The following is a 16500-nucleotide window of genomic DNA, read 5'->3' on the forward strand; positions in this document are numbered from 1 at the left end:
TGTTATTTATTTATATTTAATTGTCCTTCAGTATTCGAGCATAACACTCAACTACCGGCTAGTAATTTTAAATTATCACAAAACACAACTTTCTACAGCAAATATTTACTTTAAACTGATTATATATTTCACTTATTAGCTAAAACAATTGAGAGCAAAACCAGAAAGTGACAATGGTATAATATTAGCGGGATAAACTACACTATCTCGCTCTAACTAGCCCTGGATGCAACCCTGTGGTCATAAAATAGGCACTACCTGAATCCGAGCAGTGTCTAACTTATGAATTTACATATCTTTTATAGACGCGGTGGTAGTTTTGTAAAATAACCAGGCTGATATTACACGTTTTCGTCCAAAAATATATCTTTTTTCAATTCCGGAATTTTCGAGATTATGTGTTTCAATTCCGGAACTGTAGCCCTGGTGCTAAAAAATTGAGGTTCGATTCTTAGCATGAAGATTGTAAATCCTATATAAATCATCCTTGACTCACAGCAAGCAATTAACGCGAAACGTATAACGGCTAACCTTCTCTTTGCTATAACCTAGCCTAAGTCATAAAAATTCACCCCATTCGTTCTAGAATCAATGTGGCGAATAGCATCTAAAACCAAAACTTCTTTCGTGTTTGCATTCGCTTGTACACTTTCAGGAAATCGGTATAGTGGAAATAATAGTATAGGTATTCCTTTCGGATTGTGTATGAGCGACGTACGTAGGTATTACATATAATATTATGTAAGTAAAAAAATACTGTCAGTCTGGCATAATAGTATTCGTATGTGGCAGTACCTATACAATTACGAGAGTTCAATACCCCATGCTAATCTTCCTCGTAATACATTGTGTATTCAGATTTATCCCACATTGTCTTTACTATCAAATTCAATAATAAAAGATATAGATAAAGATAAGATGAAAAAATCGTTTATTGCAGATAAACACAAAAACAATAATTTTTCATATTTCAAGATAATGTAATGTTTTACTCTAGGACTCTGAATAAATTATATTTTTTATTATTTTTGCGATATAGGTAGTGGTTTAATAAATTATTATCAGTATTAACGTTCAAAAAAATTGTTTTGTGTTTACGTGCTATAAACAATTATTGTTGAAGGATAAGTTATAGCCTAAATAGCATAGCCTAAATATTATTAAAATTATTATTCTTTAGTCGAGATTGCCAGAATTATCGCGAAATCCAGGATTTAATTTAAATTCTAATTTCCTCTTGACTTTTGCGCGTCTCGACTGGACTGAATATTTTGGCTATGTTAGTTTCTTTAGCTGTGCATCTATGTTTGAGGACACTCCAACTATCCCTGTTATTGTGCCAAGATCTCGTATTGTCGAGTAGAACGTAACCAGACAAAAGGCAGAGTGGAATGTATACATACTTGTTTTACGGATACGGATACGTTACATGAGTAACATAATAGAGCTACGCGAGTATATTAATAAAAAAAAATGGATCACCTTTTATAATTTCAAATATCCATCAATTTTATTCGCCTATTTTTACACGCTTATTCACCAATTATGACGTAGATACTTACCTGTAGGTACTAACCTTATATATCGAGCCTTGAAAAATGATAATAATTTAAGTCTAAATAAAACAAATAAACATCTCGGTTAGATAAAACTAAATACTTTACATAATAAATAGTGATAATTGTTGAAGAGCGAGCGAAGTGATTTTATTTTCGTTAAAAATATTTGAAATTGTACTATAATAAATAACTAGCTAAATCCCAAGTTCATTGTCACTGAAATGACATTCGTGATGTATAAATCGTGTGGTTCGGCCCACAAGTGTTAGTTTTAAGAAACCGGCCAAGTGCGAGTCGGGCTCGCGCACAAAGGGTTCCGTAGCAGCAAATATTTAACCAAAATTACAGTTAAATCAACCTATCTCAAAAACTATAAGAGATACTTTGATCAAACCAAAAATCGTTGAAAGAGTTAATTAGCATGCATCACCTCTATTTTTTTTAGAATTTTATACCCCGTAGTTATAAAAATAGAGGGGGGGGGACATACTTTTTACGACTTTGAGAGCTGATATCTCAAAAACCGTTCACTTTAAGAAAAATGTTTTTTATAAAACTTTATATCATTTTAAAAGACCTTTCCATTGATACCCCACACGGGTATGTACATCGAAAAAAAAAATTTTCATCCCTCAGTTACATGTATGGGGGCCCCACCCCCAATTCTTTTTTTTTACTATTTAGTGTCATAATTTTGTAGCGGTTCATACAACACATATTCCCATCAAATTTCATCACTGTAGTACTTATAGTTTCCGAGTAAATCGGCTGTGACAGACGGACAGACGGACAGACGGACAGACGGACAGACGGACATGACGAAACTATAAGGGTTCCGTTTTTGCCATTTTGGCTACGGAACCCTAAAAAACAAACAATACGTCGACAGTGCGTCATTGGAATTAACATCAGACGATCGCGGAAGATACATAGGTAGATATTTTTTTTTTGGCGTTTTACCACTGACAATGACAATACCCGTAATCAATGGTGGTAACACATTAATTGTTTTCAAATGTTACATTCTACAACGTTTCAAAAAGTTTTTTCTGTTCTCCTGCCGGAAAGCGTCAAATTTCAGGCCGCTGCGCTACCGCTTCCCGGCTCCGTCGAACAGAAAAGTAGTAGGTATTACACATTGGCCAGTAAATAAAAAGCCTCAGATCACATGTATGTTAACATCAACTCCGCCTTGGCCTCTGGATCTGAGGCATTTCTTACTTTACTGGCCTAGGTATGCCATCTACTTTTCCGTCTTTTTTTAACGGAACCGCACGAATGTGTCATGCTATTTCAGCCAGACTCAGTAAAAGAAGTATTGACGTCGACTCGAGTGGCATACAAAATACAAACTTCTAAAAAAAATTGAATTAAATTAATAGGTAACGTTTAAAAACTTCGGCGTGACTTGATAAAATAAACGCCAAGGTAGAATCTATTACTGGCCTTCTCAAAATATTCTTATTAACAGTAACTATTTCAAATTAACTTGTCGCTATTCAGAGTTTCCCAGTTTTCACAGAACACATTTCAGTGAGCTGATATATGGAATATCATTGCCTTTACTTTATGCATCCGCAATGAATAAATTCCTAGCCGACGAGACGTGTACAGTATCTACACTAAGTCTGTTAAGCATATCGACCGCAACTGAATTTGAATATTTATATAAGTATATACCATACACTACTTATACAGTATGTACTGAACGAAGAACCAACGCTTAGGTAAACCCGTTTTTGTTTAGGTCTCACTCAGTAAAGTTTGCAATGTTGTCGGTCCGACTAAAATCACGAAAAAAATATTGAAGCTCCCATAGAAAAATTCAGCTTCACACGACCAAAAGTAAAAAACAGATTTTTTTTTTTCGGGATTTCGTGGTTGGTTTATTAGATAAGTCGCTTAGTATGAGTATGAGCTAAACGTCAAAGAGTTTAAAGTGTTGGCTTTTCGTTCAGATATCTACATACTGCAGTATAATAAAGGTAGTCTTTTGATCATGTCTCTTAAAGTGACAGCGGTGTTTATACCGATACTGAGTGTGGCTACTTTCTGGGTTCATCTTTGATATCCGCTATAACCAGAAAGGATTGCATACGCATACGCAACGGGAGTAAGTAATTAGCAATATCGAATACTAATAAAGTTGAACTTTATTCCACGTCCACCATACTCAAAGGTGCCTGTAAGATACATTTTGGCGCCCCACGTTGGGCGCCAAATGGTCTACAGTTACAGTCAGCAACACACCTATGAATACAGCCAAAGTGTGTTGCTAACTATATAATAATAACAATAACAATAACAATATTTATTTCAAGAAGTACAAAATCAAGAAACATATGCATTGCATGCACAACTGTTTCGAGCATTACGACAACAGCATGATTAAAGTATTTAAAATTTCTCATTATGCCTTATTCTATTCATAAAACCAGATAGGTGAAGTACACGAGACCCGTATTAAAGTAGATTGCCTAAAAATTGCTTAGAACAAACGGATAAGTTTTATTCAGGTATTATCGTATACTGCGAAATTCAAATGAACATCATCCAAATTCCCATTATAACAAGAGTCTCTTTTTAGAACCGGTGACTTTCCACTTTCGGCTGCAGAATAGGCTATCACTGTCCATACATCGCGCTAGGTGTATCACGCAACGCAACTCATGCTTTCATGCTTAATAGCAGGCCATATATATTTAATTTAAATAATAGTTAATATGAAAATGACGTACTCACAGCAAGCCCGGCCCTGATGCCCCTCGTCCTAGCACCACGAGTTCTGAACCGGCTCCACTCATAACTGAAATAAAAGAAAAAAATGTTATAGGATGGGCCTCTTTGATGCTCTATCTTATACTTTTAAACGAGCAATTCTTGTATATTTATTTATTTATTTATATATACCGACGATCTCGGAAACCGCTCTAACGATTTCGCTGAAATTTATTATGTGGGGGTTTTCGGGGGTGAAAAATCGATCTAGCGTAGCCTTAACCCGGAAAACGCGAATTTTCGAGTTTTCATGAGTTTTTCTTTCGCGTTAGTAAACGTAAAATATGGTCGTTAATTTCGCCGCGCGCGCATCGATTTCGCTTAGCTCAGTCGTACGAGGTCGGTCTAATGTACGCAGATAGATCGTAGGTGTCAGGGTTTCGAATCCTGGCCAGAAATTAAGTTTTTGTGTTTTTTGTCTTTTTTTTTGTTTTTGTATTTATAAGAGTTTTTTTTATCTCAAGACGTGATATATTAAAATAGAACCGCCCAGATATTACTAATTATAATTGAGCCGCTTAACTTTTAACTCGGATAAAACCATTCGATCCTCTTAAGAAATATCTCTATCCTTTTCTCAACTAATATCGCATAATTATTCTGACAATTGGATTTATCTGAGTTTGTTGTGAGTGTCATATATTGAGGACCTAATCATTTTACAATTTCAGAGGCTCTACGGCTGATTTGGTAATCCAATTCTATAGTGGTACCATAGTGTTCACCATGCAAATAATATAACTATACCTATGTTCCATTACAATCCAGTTACAACTGGGCATTTTCGCGAGAACACTAACCAAAATAAAATTTTCTAAGGTTATGTTTTTCCTACTCAGAATCACGAGCCCTTTCGATCTAGGACAAAAAACAAGAGACAATAAAAAAATGGTCCCAAAATTTTCTATTATTTCACATACTTTCCACTTTGTAACCGCTGTACAAAGTGTTTGAAAATGGTAACGAACGAAGTGGAAAAATTAAATTTGAGACGATTTTTTTTTCTAATAGAATCGAAAGGGCTCGTGATTCTGAGTAGGAAAAACAGTAAATTTACCTATTTAGGTAAAAAAAGGTTTTGAATCTTTTTTCGCGAAAATGCTCATGCCCAAACTTGATTCACAGCCACAGTAAATTTCGAGCTAGTTGGGTTTCGGGAAATTTCTTAAGATTGTCCTCAAACATTGACCTAGTAGGTACATTATACTACTTATACATATAAGCTGTTAGTGACGTGACATATAGGTACATTTCCATTAAAATTTTACCACACCTGTCTGGTCCCGTTAGCGTGCGCTCCTAAAAGATGTGTCTTGAATGTTAACGATGATGCCAAAACATTTGTCAAAAACAACGCGTGGTTTATTTTCCAAGCTGCCGCTCGTATTTTATTTGAATATTCTTTCGCTCTGGTTCCTTCCTAACAGGCAATTTTGGATATTATATAGGTTTCAGAAGCTTACAGTGCGACATAAAATATTAGAAAATAAATTAGGGCGCCACTTTCTTCGTAACTGTCACATGTTTGGCGTAAAGTGGCAACAATTTTGTATAAAAAATATTTAACTCCATTTATTTGATTTCTGGATGTTCTCTCTCTCTTTCTCTGATCTCTAGATTCTCTTGATCTAAGTCAGTCTTAGGCAAAAGTCATTTAAAACAAGTTGAGTAGGTACCTACCTAACAAAACCAATTAAGAGAAGAACGTAGATAAACATAAGGAAAACGTAGTGAGTTAATGCTCTCTGGACATAATATCCTTCAACTTAAGCATATTCTAAAGTGGCTGACTTAACTTCGAACGCATTAACTACCAAGTACCGATTAAGTTTGTCAGAGATAAATGCCTGAAAATAGGAATCCAACTGACCGCGCCAGAAAACTTGCACCCGACTGCGCACGCTGTTAGTCTCAAACTCTTTAGTCTTAAAACAAAACTACTGCAAACTACAATTAAGGCGAGACGCTCTTAAAGAACAGAAGTGCCTTCAGTAAAATCAACAGTATTTGGTAAAGGAAAACTTTTGAAGGATCTTAAATTTCCAAGATAGGGCCAGAGTCACGTTTTCTAAAGTAACAAGTTCGCTGTTTGTTCCTTCTAACAAACATATTATTAGCGACCAACTTATTTGGCGTTGTTTGTGTAAACGAGGTCTTGAGCATTTAAGCTACTAGGCTTATTTTACTGAGTGTAACTCAATTTGACCCATTTAGAAGACATGGCGACTTGCTGTTAATAGTATTCTACTTAGTGCAAGGGACCTCAACTACCACTAGATCGTAAGTCGACAATCGTAGTGGACGGCAGCCGTCGAAAACACAAAAACAGCGGTGACCATGACCTCGGGCAGTAAATTGTCTTATGCATTAAGTGAGACACACATAAGGCGGATCGAGTTTACTGGTACTACTTGCTAGAAGGAGGTATAATGTGCAAGTGCGATATTGGATACAATTGCATTTCATCTGTGCACTGTGTCGCAGTCTTCTGTTAACGCATCAATTGACTTGATTCACATGATTGGTCACATTAATTGCAATGATCGATTCAGTCTCATAACTGACGTACGTAATGTTCATTATTGTTTACTAGCATTGAGACAGTAAACAAAACAATACTATTGCTTGCTATTGCCAACGTTTTGAAGCTCAAGGTGAATTTTAAATCTGTTTACAGTTTGCCTTCAAATACAAATCTCTTTAGGAGATAATTAGTTTGGTTACTAATATACAGGTTCGTAAGCAATAAAAAACGGAATTATGGTCATCAAAACTAATTCTATTCACAAAACTCGTTCCGGGCCCTCTCAGGTGCAAAGGTGCCCATCACACTCGATGCGTTCCCACGCTGAATTGCGATAGACAGCCTTTGCATCAGAAAAGACCCGAACGAGGGTCATGGCCTCTCTCGCTGAGCCGCCGCCTCAATTCGACCAAAAAGGCTTTCCCCTCCGCACTTACTTACTATATCCCTACTAATATTATAAATGGAAAAGTGCGTGTGTCTGTTTGTTTGTCCGTCTTTCGCGGCAAAACGGAGCGACGAATTGTCATGTGGAGATAGTTGAAGAAATGAAAAGTGACATAAGCTACTTTTTGTCTCTTTCTAATCCCCCACTTCTCTAAAATGGGGGGTAGAAGTTTGTATGGAGCATACCACAGTTTCCGAATTTAACGCCGGCAAAGCCGTGGGCAAAAGCTAGTTATTAATACAGGCTGATTCGTGAGTGATTCCCTAATTAAAATGAAGTAAATAAAAAGAAGTGTGTCTTTGGACAACCATGATGTGCCAGTAGGCCTAGCACATGATGGCCGCGGGAGTATGTCGCCGCGAGATAGACTACCCGTCCTTATGTCATTAACACAGTTAAAAGAAGACGTGGCATCTATCTCGCGGCGACATACTCCCGCGGCCATCATGTGCTAGGCCTACAGAAGTCCACAAAATCATGGACATACACATTAAATTGTGATCGCCATACCACTCCTGTAGGCCTAGCACATGATGGCCGCGGGAGTATGTCGCCGCGAGATAGATGCCACGTCTTCTTCTAACTGTATTAATGACATAAGGACGGGTAGTCTATCTCGCGGCGACATACTCCCGCGGCCATCATGTGCTAGGCCTACTGATACCTATGGTACTTCAACTTTTTTATTAAATTTGACAGTAGACCCTTAATTTAATTACAACAGACGTAACCAGTAACCACATTTGCGACAAGTGGGACGACCATATGAATGACAATTTTTCTATTAGAATTGTAAAATAACATTTTTGTTGATTGACACATTGACAAGCGTCTGTCAATCTTGAAGTTGCTGGCAATTATTCAATATTTCCGTAGTGGCTACAATTTGAACCTACTTCGTTTTTTTAGTATTAGAAAAAAGATGAACAGATAAACAATCATGACGTGTTGTTGAAATTCGCTTTTTATGACGTGTTGTTCCATCCGTCCGTCCGTCCGTCCGTCCGTCCGTCCGTCCGTCCGTCCGTCCGTCCGCGGAAATTCGCTTTTTTTAGTACCAATATGTAAATGTCTATTTATTTATTAATAAAATCACAAATTTGGAATACAGTAATTCTTGATACCTACGATAAAACAATTAGTGCGGGGCGGAAACGGAGAATTAGTATGAATGTATAGTCCCGTCTGGCAGAAAGCATGAAACTTGGCATGTATATAGCTTATAGGGTTATAAGAAAATATAGAAGTAGAAACACGCCGAGGTGTCAATGCTTCCCCTCCTTCCCCCACTTTTGTATCCCTGTTTTCAGTTTTTTTATATTTCCATGAAAACCGTAAAAGCTACAATAATAAGGTCTAAGAGAAGTATATTCTCTATAAAATTCTCTACAATATTGTCTTTGAAAGTATATAGCTAGAACTTATAATTTTCAAACTATGCTCATTTTCCCTTTTCCATATTTGTGTTTGGTAACCAGTAGGATAAGTAAGGCCAGCGACTTTGCACTTTTGCCTATGGCGATGCTGCTTGGCAAAATTGTTCCTTGGCTCAAACTGATCCGATTTAGCCCAATAGTCATGAAATCGCACGTGACTACTCCCCACAAAGAGAAGGGGAAGGGGCCGGTTCCCTCGATGAAATCTATGCAATACTTCTTCTGACTCTTAGCGACTAGGGCGATTTGCCCTGATTTGATAAAAAATAAAAATGTATTGGTAAAGATGTAACAATTTCATGGATTTAAAACGTCTTCGATATTGTGATCGCAAACGTGATCTGCAAGGTCGTATCGAAATGAATTGTAAACCATTACGAATGGTTCGATTAGAATTTATCTCCAAGTCCAAGGTTTGTGTAAAAACGCAGTGGCGCCTGTAATCTAATTAATTTAGCATTACAGCGATATTTTTCCGCTGAGTGCTCTAACTTTTAACACGTGTATCATTCGCTTGATGTCTTCCTCTGTCCTCCTCTTTAGATAAAATAAAGGACGCTAAAAAACCACGGAACCATAAAAACTGTTACTCAGCATAATGTCACTCCGACGAAGTGGCTGGTTTTGAGTAAAAAGTCGCTATATAACTGCCACATAGATTTAGTGCTCTCATTTGTCTTTTCTGCTACCGAAAGTTAAATCAAAAGAAAAGTTTAGCCGCCTTTCCCAATGAAACATACTCAATTTTCCTCTCGGAAAATTGCTGAAACTACATTAATTTGAAGTATATCCACTATACACTTTCCACTGAAACTTTGTGCAGACTTAAATCTAAGTTCAAATTTCTAGGAGGATGAAAAATCGATTGATTTTTTCCTAACTTTTATAGTAATTGTATCTTAACATCAAAACAGTCAACCGGAGGACACACCTGTGGGTAATATAATATACGTAGATCCTACTGGGTAACCATAAATATTATTCCACAATTATGATAATAAATAATAGTTAATGCGTATAGTTTTAGACGTAAACTCAATGTATCAATGTATGTCTCGGTGAGAACTGATGTGGAGGTAAATGCATGTTTACCATATAATTTAGTTTTTATACAAAAGTATGTACATTTAACTCTGTTTGTTCTTCTAATAAATAAATAAACAATTGAATCTACCTATATGGGTACTCCCAGTAAGAGGGAAAACAGGCCCCGTTTTCCCTTACCTTACGAGTTACGAGTAGTATGAAGAAATTGGAGTAGTGGTCGCCCCCCTTTCATAAAAAGATTGGTGATATGGCAACCCACTTTAGATTCACCCGGTAACTACAGTATGATGGATGGCATTAATCCACGTACCGAGGTTATAAGAGATGGACGCGGTCATTAATAATCATGAATATCATGATGCCATTGATGCGTCAAACCGTTGTCATATTCATACAGAACCTATGTAGGTACGATGTAGGAAAGGTAAAACTAGATATTATTAGTATCAAATACAATAACTTACGGAGTTTAAAAAAAAGTGCAGCTCTTATAAATCACGGCAGGTACGCGTGGCTACCAAAGAGAAGGATGAGCAGATAGATTCTGATGGACACCCAATAACAATTATGCGTCATACCAACGTATATACGCCATTGTTTTGGCTATTCATTTTTGTTATATCGAGAGAGAATTCTCACTTTTACAATAATGATATAACACAAAAACCGGCCAAGAGCGTGTCGGGCCACGCTCAGTGTAGGGTTCCGTAGTTTTCCGTATTTTTCTCAAAAAGTACTGAATCTATCAAGTTCAAAACAATTTTCCTAGAAAGTCTTTATAAAGTTCTACTTTTGTGATTTTTTTCATATTTTTTAAACATATGGTTCAAAAGTTAGAGGGGGGGGACGCACTTTATTTTCTTTTAGGAGCGATTATTTCCGAGAATATTAATATTATCAAAAAACGATCTTAGTAAACCCTTATTCATTTTTAAATACCTATCCAACAATATATCACACGTTGGGGTTGGAATGAAAAAAAATATCAGCCCCCACTTTACATGTAGGGGGGGTACCCTAATAAAACATTTTTTTCCATTTTTTATTTTTGCACTTTGTTGGCGTGATTGATATACATATTGGTACCAAATTTCAGATTTCTAGTGCTAACGGTTACTGAGATTATCCGCGGACGGACGGACGGACGGACGGACGGACGGACGGACGGACGGACGGACGGACAGACAGACATGGCGAAACTATAAGGGTTCCTAGTTGACTACGGAACCCTAAAAACATAAGAAAAGGAATAGAACATTAAAATATCGTTGCACTAAATCATCGACAATAACAAAAACTTATGATCTGCGACACAGAAAATTAAAAAAAACTGAAGTCCTTAGTATTTCATTTTTGTAAGTTTCATCTGATGTCATATGTATATATATATGTATTTTTTTTTATGTATTTAAATATATTGTATGTATGTATATTATTATCTGTGTGTAAGTATGTTTATTCTTTTATATATTACATATAGGTTAGCTTAATAATATTGTGCAAATAACTTAACTATTTTGTTCTTAATATAATTTAATGTTGCACCGCCTACAATTTCTCTGTTTTGCCCGAAGGTTGACTGGTAGAGAATGCCTAATAGCATTAAGTCCGCCTTGTGTACAATTGTATTTTCTTTGTGCAATAAAGATTAAATAAATAAATAAGTATCTTTCTAAAAGAAGTTCAATGGGGACTTCCGTTTGTGGATCACAAGTGACCCCGAAAAGTGCTTGTGAAGTAGGCCCTTGAGAGCCTATCATATAACATATATCCTGTTAAATTGAATTTTTGTCATCTCTCAGTCCTTCTTGTTTTTGGCTTGGCAACCGTGAACAATGAACATACATGATACACAGGTACTGTAAAAAGGGACGGCTAATTGGCGAAGGGGTCAACCGATCAACTGTTCGATTTCTTTGACATTATAGACACCGAATATATTTGGTCAAAATCTCCTTATGCTTTATCGTAGTCCGGTTCAAAACTAAAACTAGTGCCCATATACAACAACGACAAAATACGACACATATGTGAGATATTCGAGATAATGAAAATCACGATAACGTCGGAAGTGGCGCGATGCATTTTCTTATCAGTTTTCCTACATTTCCACAATGTATGAACATAATTACAACTAGTAGGTAAAGTTAAGTATTTGCTTGACGAAGACGCATAGATAAATTAAAGGAAAATGAAAATACTCAATAGGAATAAATACTAATAGGTAAAATACCTATCTAGACATTAAAAAGTGTCATACTCATACATATCTATACAAAGCGTGATTTTTATGGTAAAGATGCGATTGATTTATGAAGTATTCGTTCCCTTCGGTAAAGAAAAACATTGTGATTGTGAGAATTTCTGCATGTGGCACTTAGTTTGGCAAGGATCGTTTTTCATTGGAGCATAGACAGAAATAATCAATAATCATACCTAACCTAACATAAGTAGGTACGGTCAGCCAAGAAAGTGGTTTACCACTTTTCGACTCTATCTTTAAACGCATAAGGTCGAAAAGTGGTACTTAAACCACTTTTTTGGCTGACTGTACCTAGTGTATTTTTATTTTAACCGTAATTGTTGAGTTTGATGTGTAAGTGTTTTTACGGTGTTTTTACTATGTTGTATGTACAAATAAATGAGAGGACGAAAGTCGGTAACAATTGGGATTTGGGAGCCTACTTGGACAACGTTGCCCGTTGCTGCAGAAGCATGCCTCGAAATTGTCGGATGCAGGTGTAAAAAACAAATGAGATAGGTATATAGTTTTATGTCAACATTTATTTATACAAATAAATGTTGACATCAAACTATATACCTATATAGTTGATATAAAAATACTTTTATTTTAATATTTTGTCATACCTAATGCTATGCTCCAGTGATAAAACGATCCTTGCCAAACTAAGTGGTCTAAGTGCCACATGCCCAAAATCTCACAATCACAATGTTTTTCTTTGCAGAATTCCGGCACTGTTTATCAAGCCACCAAAGAAGAAAGATGATTATCTACCTATATTTTTCATTCTACTGTTTGTACTGCGAAGACTTGTTTATCACTCTATCTGTTTTTCTGAAAAAAAAATCGAAGTTGCTTAATGCTTAGGTACCTATACTATGACCAGTATATTCTCAACCTGTTATACTGTTATACTGTTTTAATTTAACTTTGTTTTTTTTTTTATCATAACCGTAGGGACATCAAATCTCAGAAAGGAAGGACGACGCGCTACAAAATTGATTACTATCTTTCGTCATCTCTTATAACAATATTTGTCGTTCAAGATAATAATGAAAAATGCCGTAAATGTTAAATATTCAGCCTGCTGCAGATTATGACAAAGTGTTGTTTTGCATAGTTATAAGCTATTCACATTGAAACATAAAACTATACAAGGTATCTACCAGTACCTACTCGTATACGGTCGGTGAATGTATTGGATCGCATACATTTTACGACTTTTCTCTTTCCGCACAGACTCTACTTATAACTTTTTAATATATATCCGACGTTTTAGTAAAACTTCTAAATAATTTACAGCAAGGCAAATCTCGACTGGGGGGCAAATGTAACTGGTAATTTTTTTCCATGTTTTACAATGTTTGCATTATTAAATAGAGTGTCCACCGGTTATAAAATATGGTAGGCGTGTTCAGTGGATACATGTAGAGCTCAACATCATAGTGTAATAACGGAAAAAATGGATCAGTTACAATTGCCCCCCCAGTCGAGATTGGCCCGCTGTACCTTACATATAACAAAGGCAAACGCCGTAACGAGAAGCAAAAGCAGTAAATTATGATGAAACTTTAAATTATATTTATGCAGTTTGGCAAAGCTCACTGCAATCTGTTCACGTCTGTCGAAGGAGACACGCGATAATTCAGTTAAAAAAGCTCTTTGCCAAGCCAAACAGACATTACTTATTTCACAAGCTCGAACCCGGTACGTTTAAGTTATTCAAAGACTAACTTCGCATGAATAAGCTAGGTATCCTCGTTCCACATACCTACTCCGAAAGCGCTTGACAAACTTCTAGACTAAGGGACCATCCACACTCATAAGACGCATGTCTTGCGGCGCGCAACGGACGTCTCCGCCACGCCGTCTGAATGTAATTCAAATAAAAAAAACCGGCCAAGTGCGAGTCGGGCTCGCGCACAAAGGGTTCCGTAGCAGCAAATATAATAAACTTATTATGTCAATTTATACACCTGCCAAAATTACAGTTAAATCAACCTATCTCAAAAACTATAAGAGATACTTTGATCAAACCAAAAATCGTTGAAAGAGTTAATTAGCATGCATCACCTCTATTTTTTTTAGAATTTTATACCCCGTAGTTATAAAAATAGAGGGGGGGGGACATACTTTTTACGACTTTGAGAGCTGATATCTCAAAAACCGTTCACTTTAAGAAAAATGTTTTTTAGAAAACTTTATATCATTTTAAAAGACCTTTCCATTGATACCCCACACGGGTATGTACATCGAAAAAAAAATTTTCATCCCTCAGTTACATGTATGGGGGCCCCACCCCCAATTCTTTTTTTTTACTATTTAGTGTCATAATTTTGTAGCGGTTCATACAACACATATTCCCATCAAATTTCATCACTGTAGTACTTATAGTTTCCGAGTAAATCGGCTGTGACAGACGGACAGACGGACAGACGGACAGACGGACAGACGGACATGACGAAACTATAAGGGTTCCGTTTTTGCCATTTTGGCTACGGAACCCTAAAAACGTCTCCTCAGTACATAAGAAGGACGTAAGACGCGCCCCAGGCGGCGTGGCGGCGGCGTGGCGCGCGCCGCGAGACTTCAGGCGGCGTGGCGGAGACGTCCGTTGCGCGCCGCGAGACACGCGACGCCTAAGTGGGGACGCTGCCTAACGTAGACACCTCGGCTCGTTCTACAGCTCGTTTTAAAAGAAAACTAAGTTGGTTTCTTGAGCGCGCAATTTGTGCGCCATTTTTTTTTCAGATTTTTTAAAATACAATTTAAGATGTTTAAATAACTCTTTTATATTCTGGATAAAATAAATACGAAATCCCAATTAATATTATTTGAAATGAATTATCAAAATTTATTAAGCTAAAGAAAGCCCATTACCTACAGGTTTTCTAAACTTAATAATTTGCATTAGGTACACAACTACACATGACTTCAGTCACGGCTGTATACTCAAAATGGATCGGCAGAGCACATAAAACTGTTCAAGTTTGAGTGTCACTCCTAGTAATTAAGGAGTTGGAAGAAAACAAAATTGTGATACTGCAGTGACAGGTTGCTAGCTCACACCACATTGGAACCCATATCTCACAGTCAGAAAGGGGGAGGGGAAGTAATTCTTTACCCGTCACCACACGAAGGGATTATTATTGCAATTTTGTAATAGGTATTAATTAGTTTATAAGCTACAGGTAATATTACAGGTAATTAAACTTGAATAAACTTTTGATTAGATATTTATGTAAGTATATACATATAGGAAGGTTAAACACTCCTTTGTCATATTAATGAATTATCAAGTATTGGTACGAGTATGTAATATAGTAATTCATTATTATTCAATATTTTTTGCATACCGCGGAAACAAACAACCTTCAAAAATACAATATTTCAATGTAAGTACCTATGAATATTAAAATATGTCTATCGATAGTAGGTTTTTTCTACTCTTTTGTTTATTTTACCTACATGAAAATATGAAGTTTTCCCGAGGCCTTACACCACATCGTAGTTCTTCAAAAATCAGCTTACAGATTTTTAAATGGTTGGCAGTCGGCAACGCTCATACGTATAACACCTCGAGTTGCAGGCGTCCATAGGCTACTAACCTTAGGTTTGTTATGTTACGGATTAGGTATGTAAAACTTCGGTAAATACGAGTATGTACCTGTCCTTAATAAATAATTATACAAACTATTTATAACTAAATCACACTAAGTGTACCAAAATGATAAGTTGTTCAAAGCCAAGTTCTTGGAAAAAATTACGCCAATCACGAATAATCCAAAAAATCCTACAATATTAAAGTTTCATACCAACAGCCGTGATCAGTCCCCACAACCTCGCCAGCGGCTGCAGAAGACTCCATAGCCTCAGAGCCAGCGGGATTTTAGGAACCGCCGCCCTCCTGCCAGGACTGGCAGTGTCACCAGACGTTTCCAACTGAGTCGAAGAGGACATCTCCATGATAACACACTATAGTCTCGTCAATCCGTGGTCCAAACCAGTCTGCCTTTCTCCGAAATATTTAATTGCATAATTTTGACATTATCATAATCAACCGCGGCTGTTCGCCGCTTTTTACAACTTTTTATAGATCTTACGGTCTATATTCATCTATATTTATGTTTGCAATTCATAAACGCTATACTCAATTGACAAACATAAACTCGTAATGTATCCGAAATTGTATTATTTACGTGATATTAGTAAAATGCATCCTGTTGATACTATAAAGACAATCTGGCAGTTTGCCCTGGTACCAAAATATCACCGCCTTGAATATACAGTTTAAAATCAATCTTAAAGTTAATGTCAATTTATTTTTATATCCCTTATTTTATTTATCATTTATTTTCGCCACATATATTTAAACTTCACTTCGTTTCGCGTGTAATGTTTTCCCCGTAAGTTACTTGGCGCGTTTTTATCGCGTGTGGAATTTTGTCGTGCGCGTGTATACGCGG

General features: G+C 36.5%; 1 protein-coding gene across 1 annotated transcript in view; it reads right to left on the reverse strand.

Moving 5' to 3' along the window:
* Positions 1-16500, reverse strand: part of LOC125224824 — a 29565-nt gene extending 13065 nt beyond the window's left edge. The window contains exons 1-2 of the mRNA XM_048128299.1: positions 15850-16500; positions 4302-4365 (exon numbers count right to left, since the gene is read on the reverse strand). Of these exons, the coding sequence (XP_047984256.1) occupies positions 4302-4365; positions 15850-16000 (215 nt within the window). The 5' untranslated portion in view covers positions 16001-16500. The remainder of the gene's footprint in view (positions 1-4301; positions 4366-15849) is intronic.

The sequence above is a fragment of the Leguminivora glycinivorella genome, chromosome 3 (genome assembly GCF_023078275.1).
Source record: "Leguminivora glycinivorella isolate SPB_JAAS2020 chromosome 3, LegGlyc_1.1, whole genome shotgun sequence".
NCBI lineage: Eukaryota > Metazoa > Arthropoda > Insecta > Lepidoptera > Tortricidae > Leguminivora > Leguminivora glycinivorella.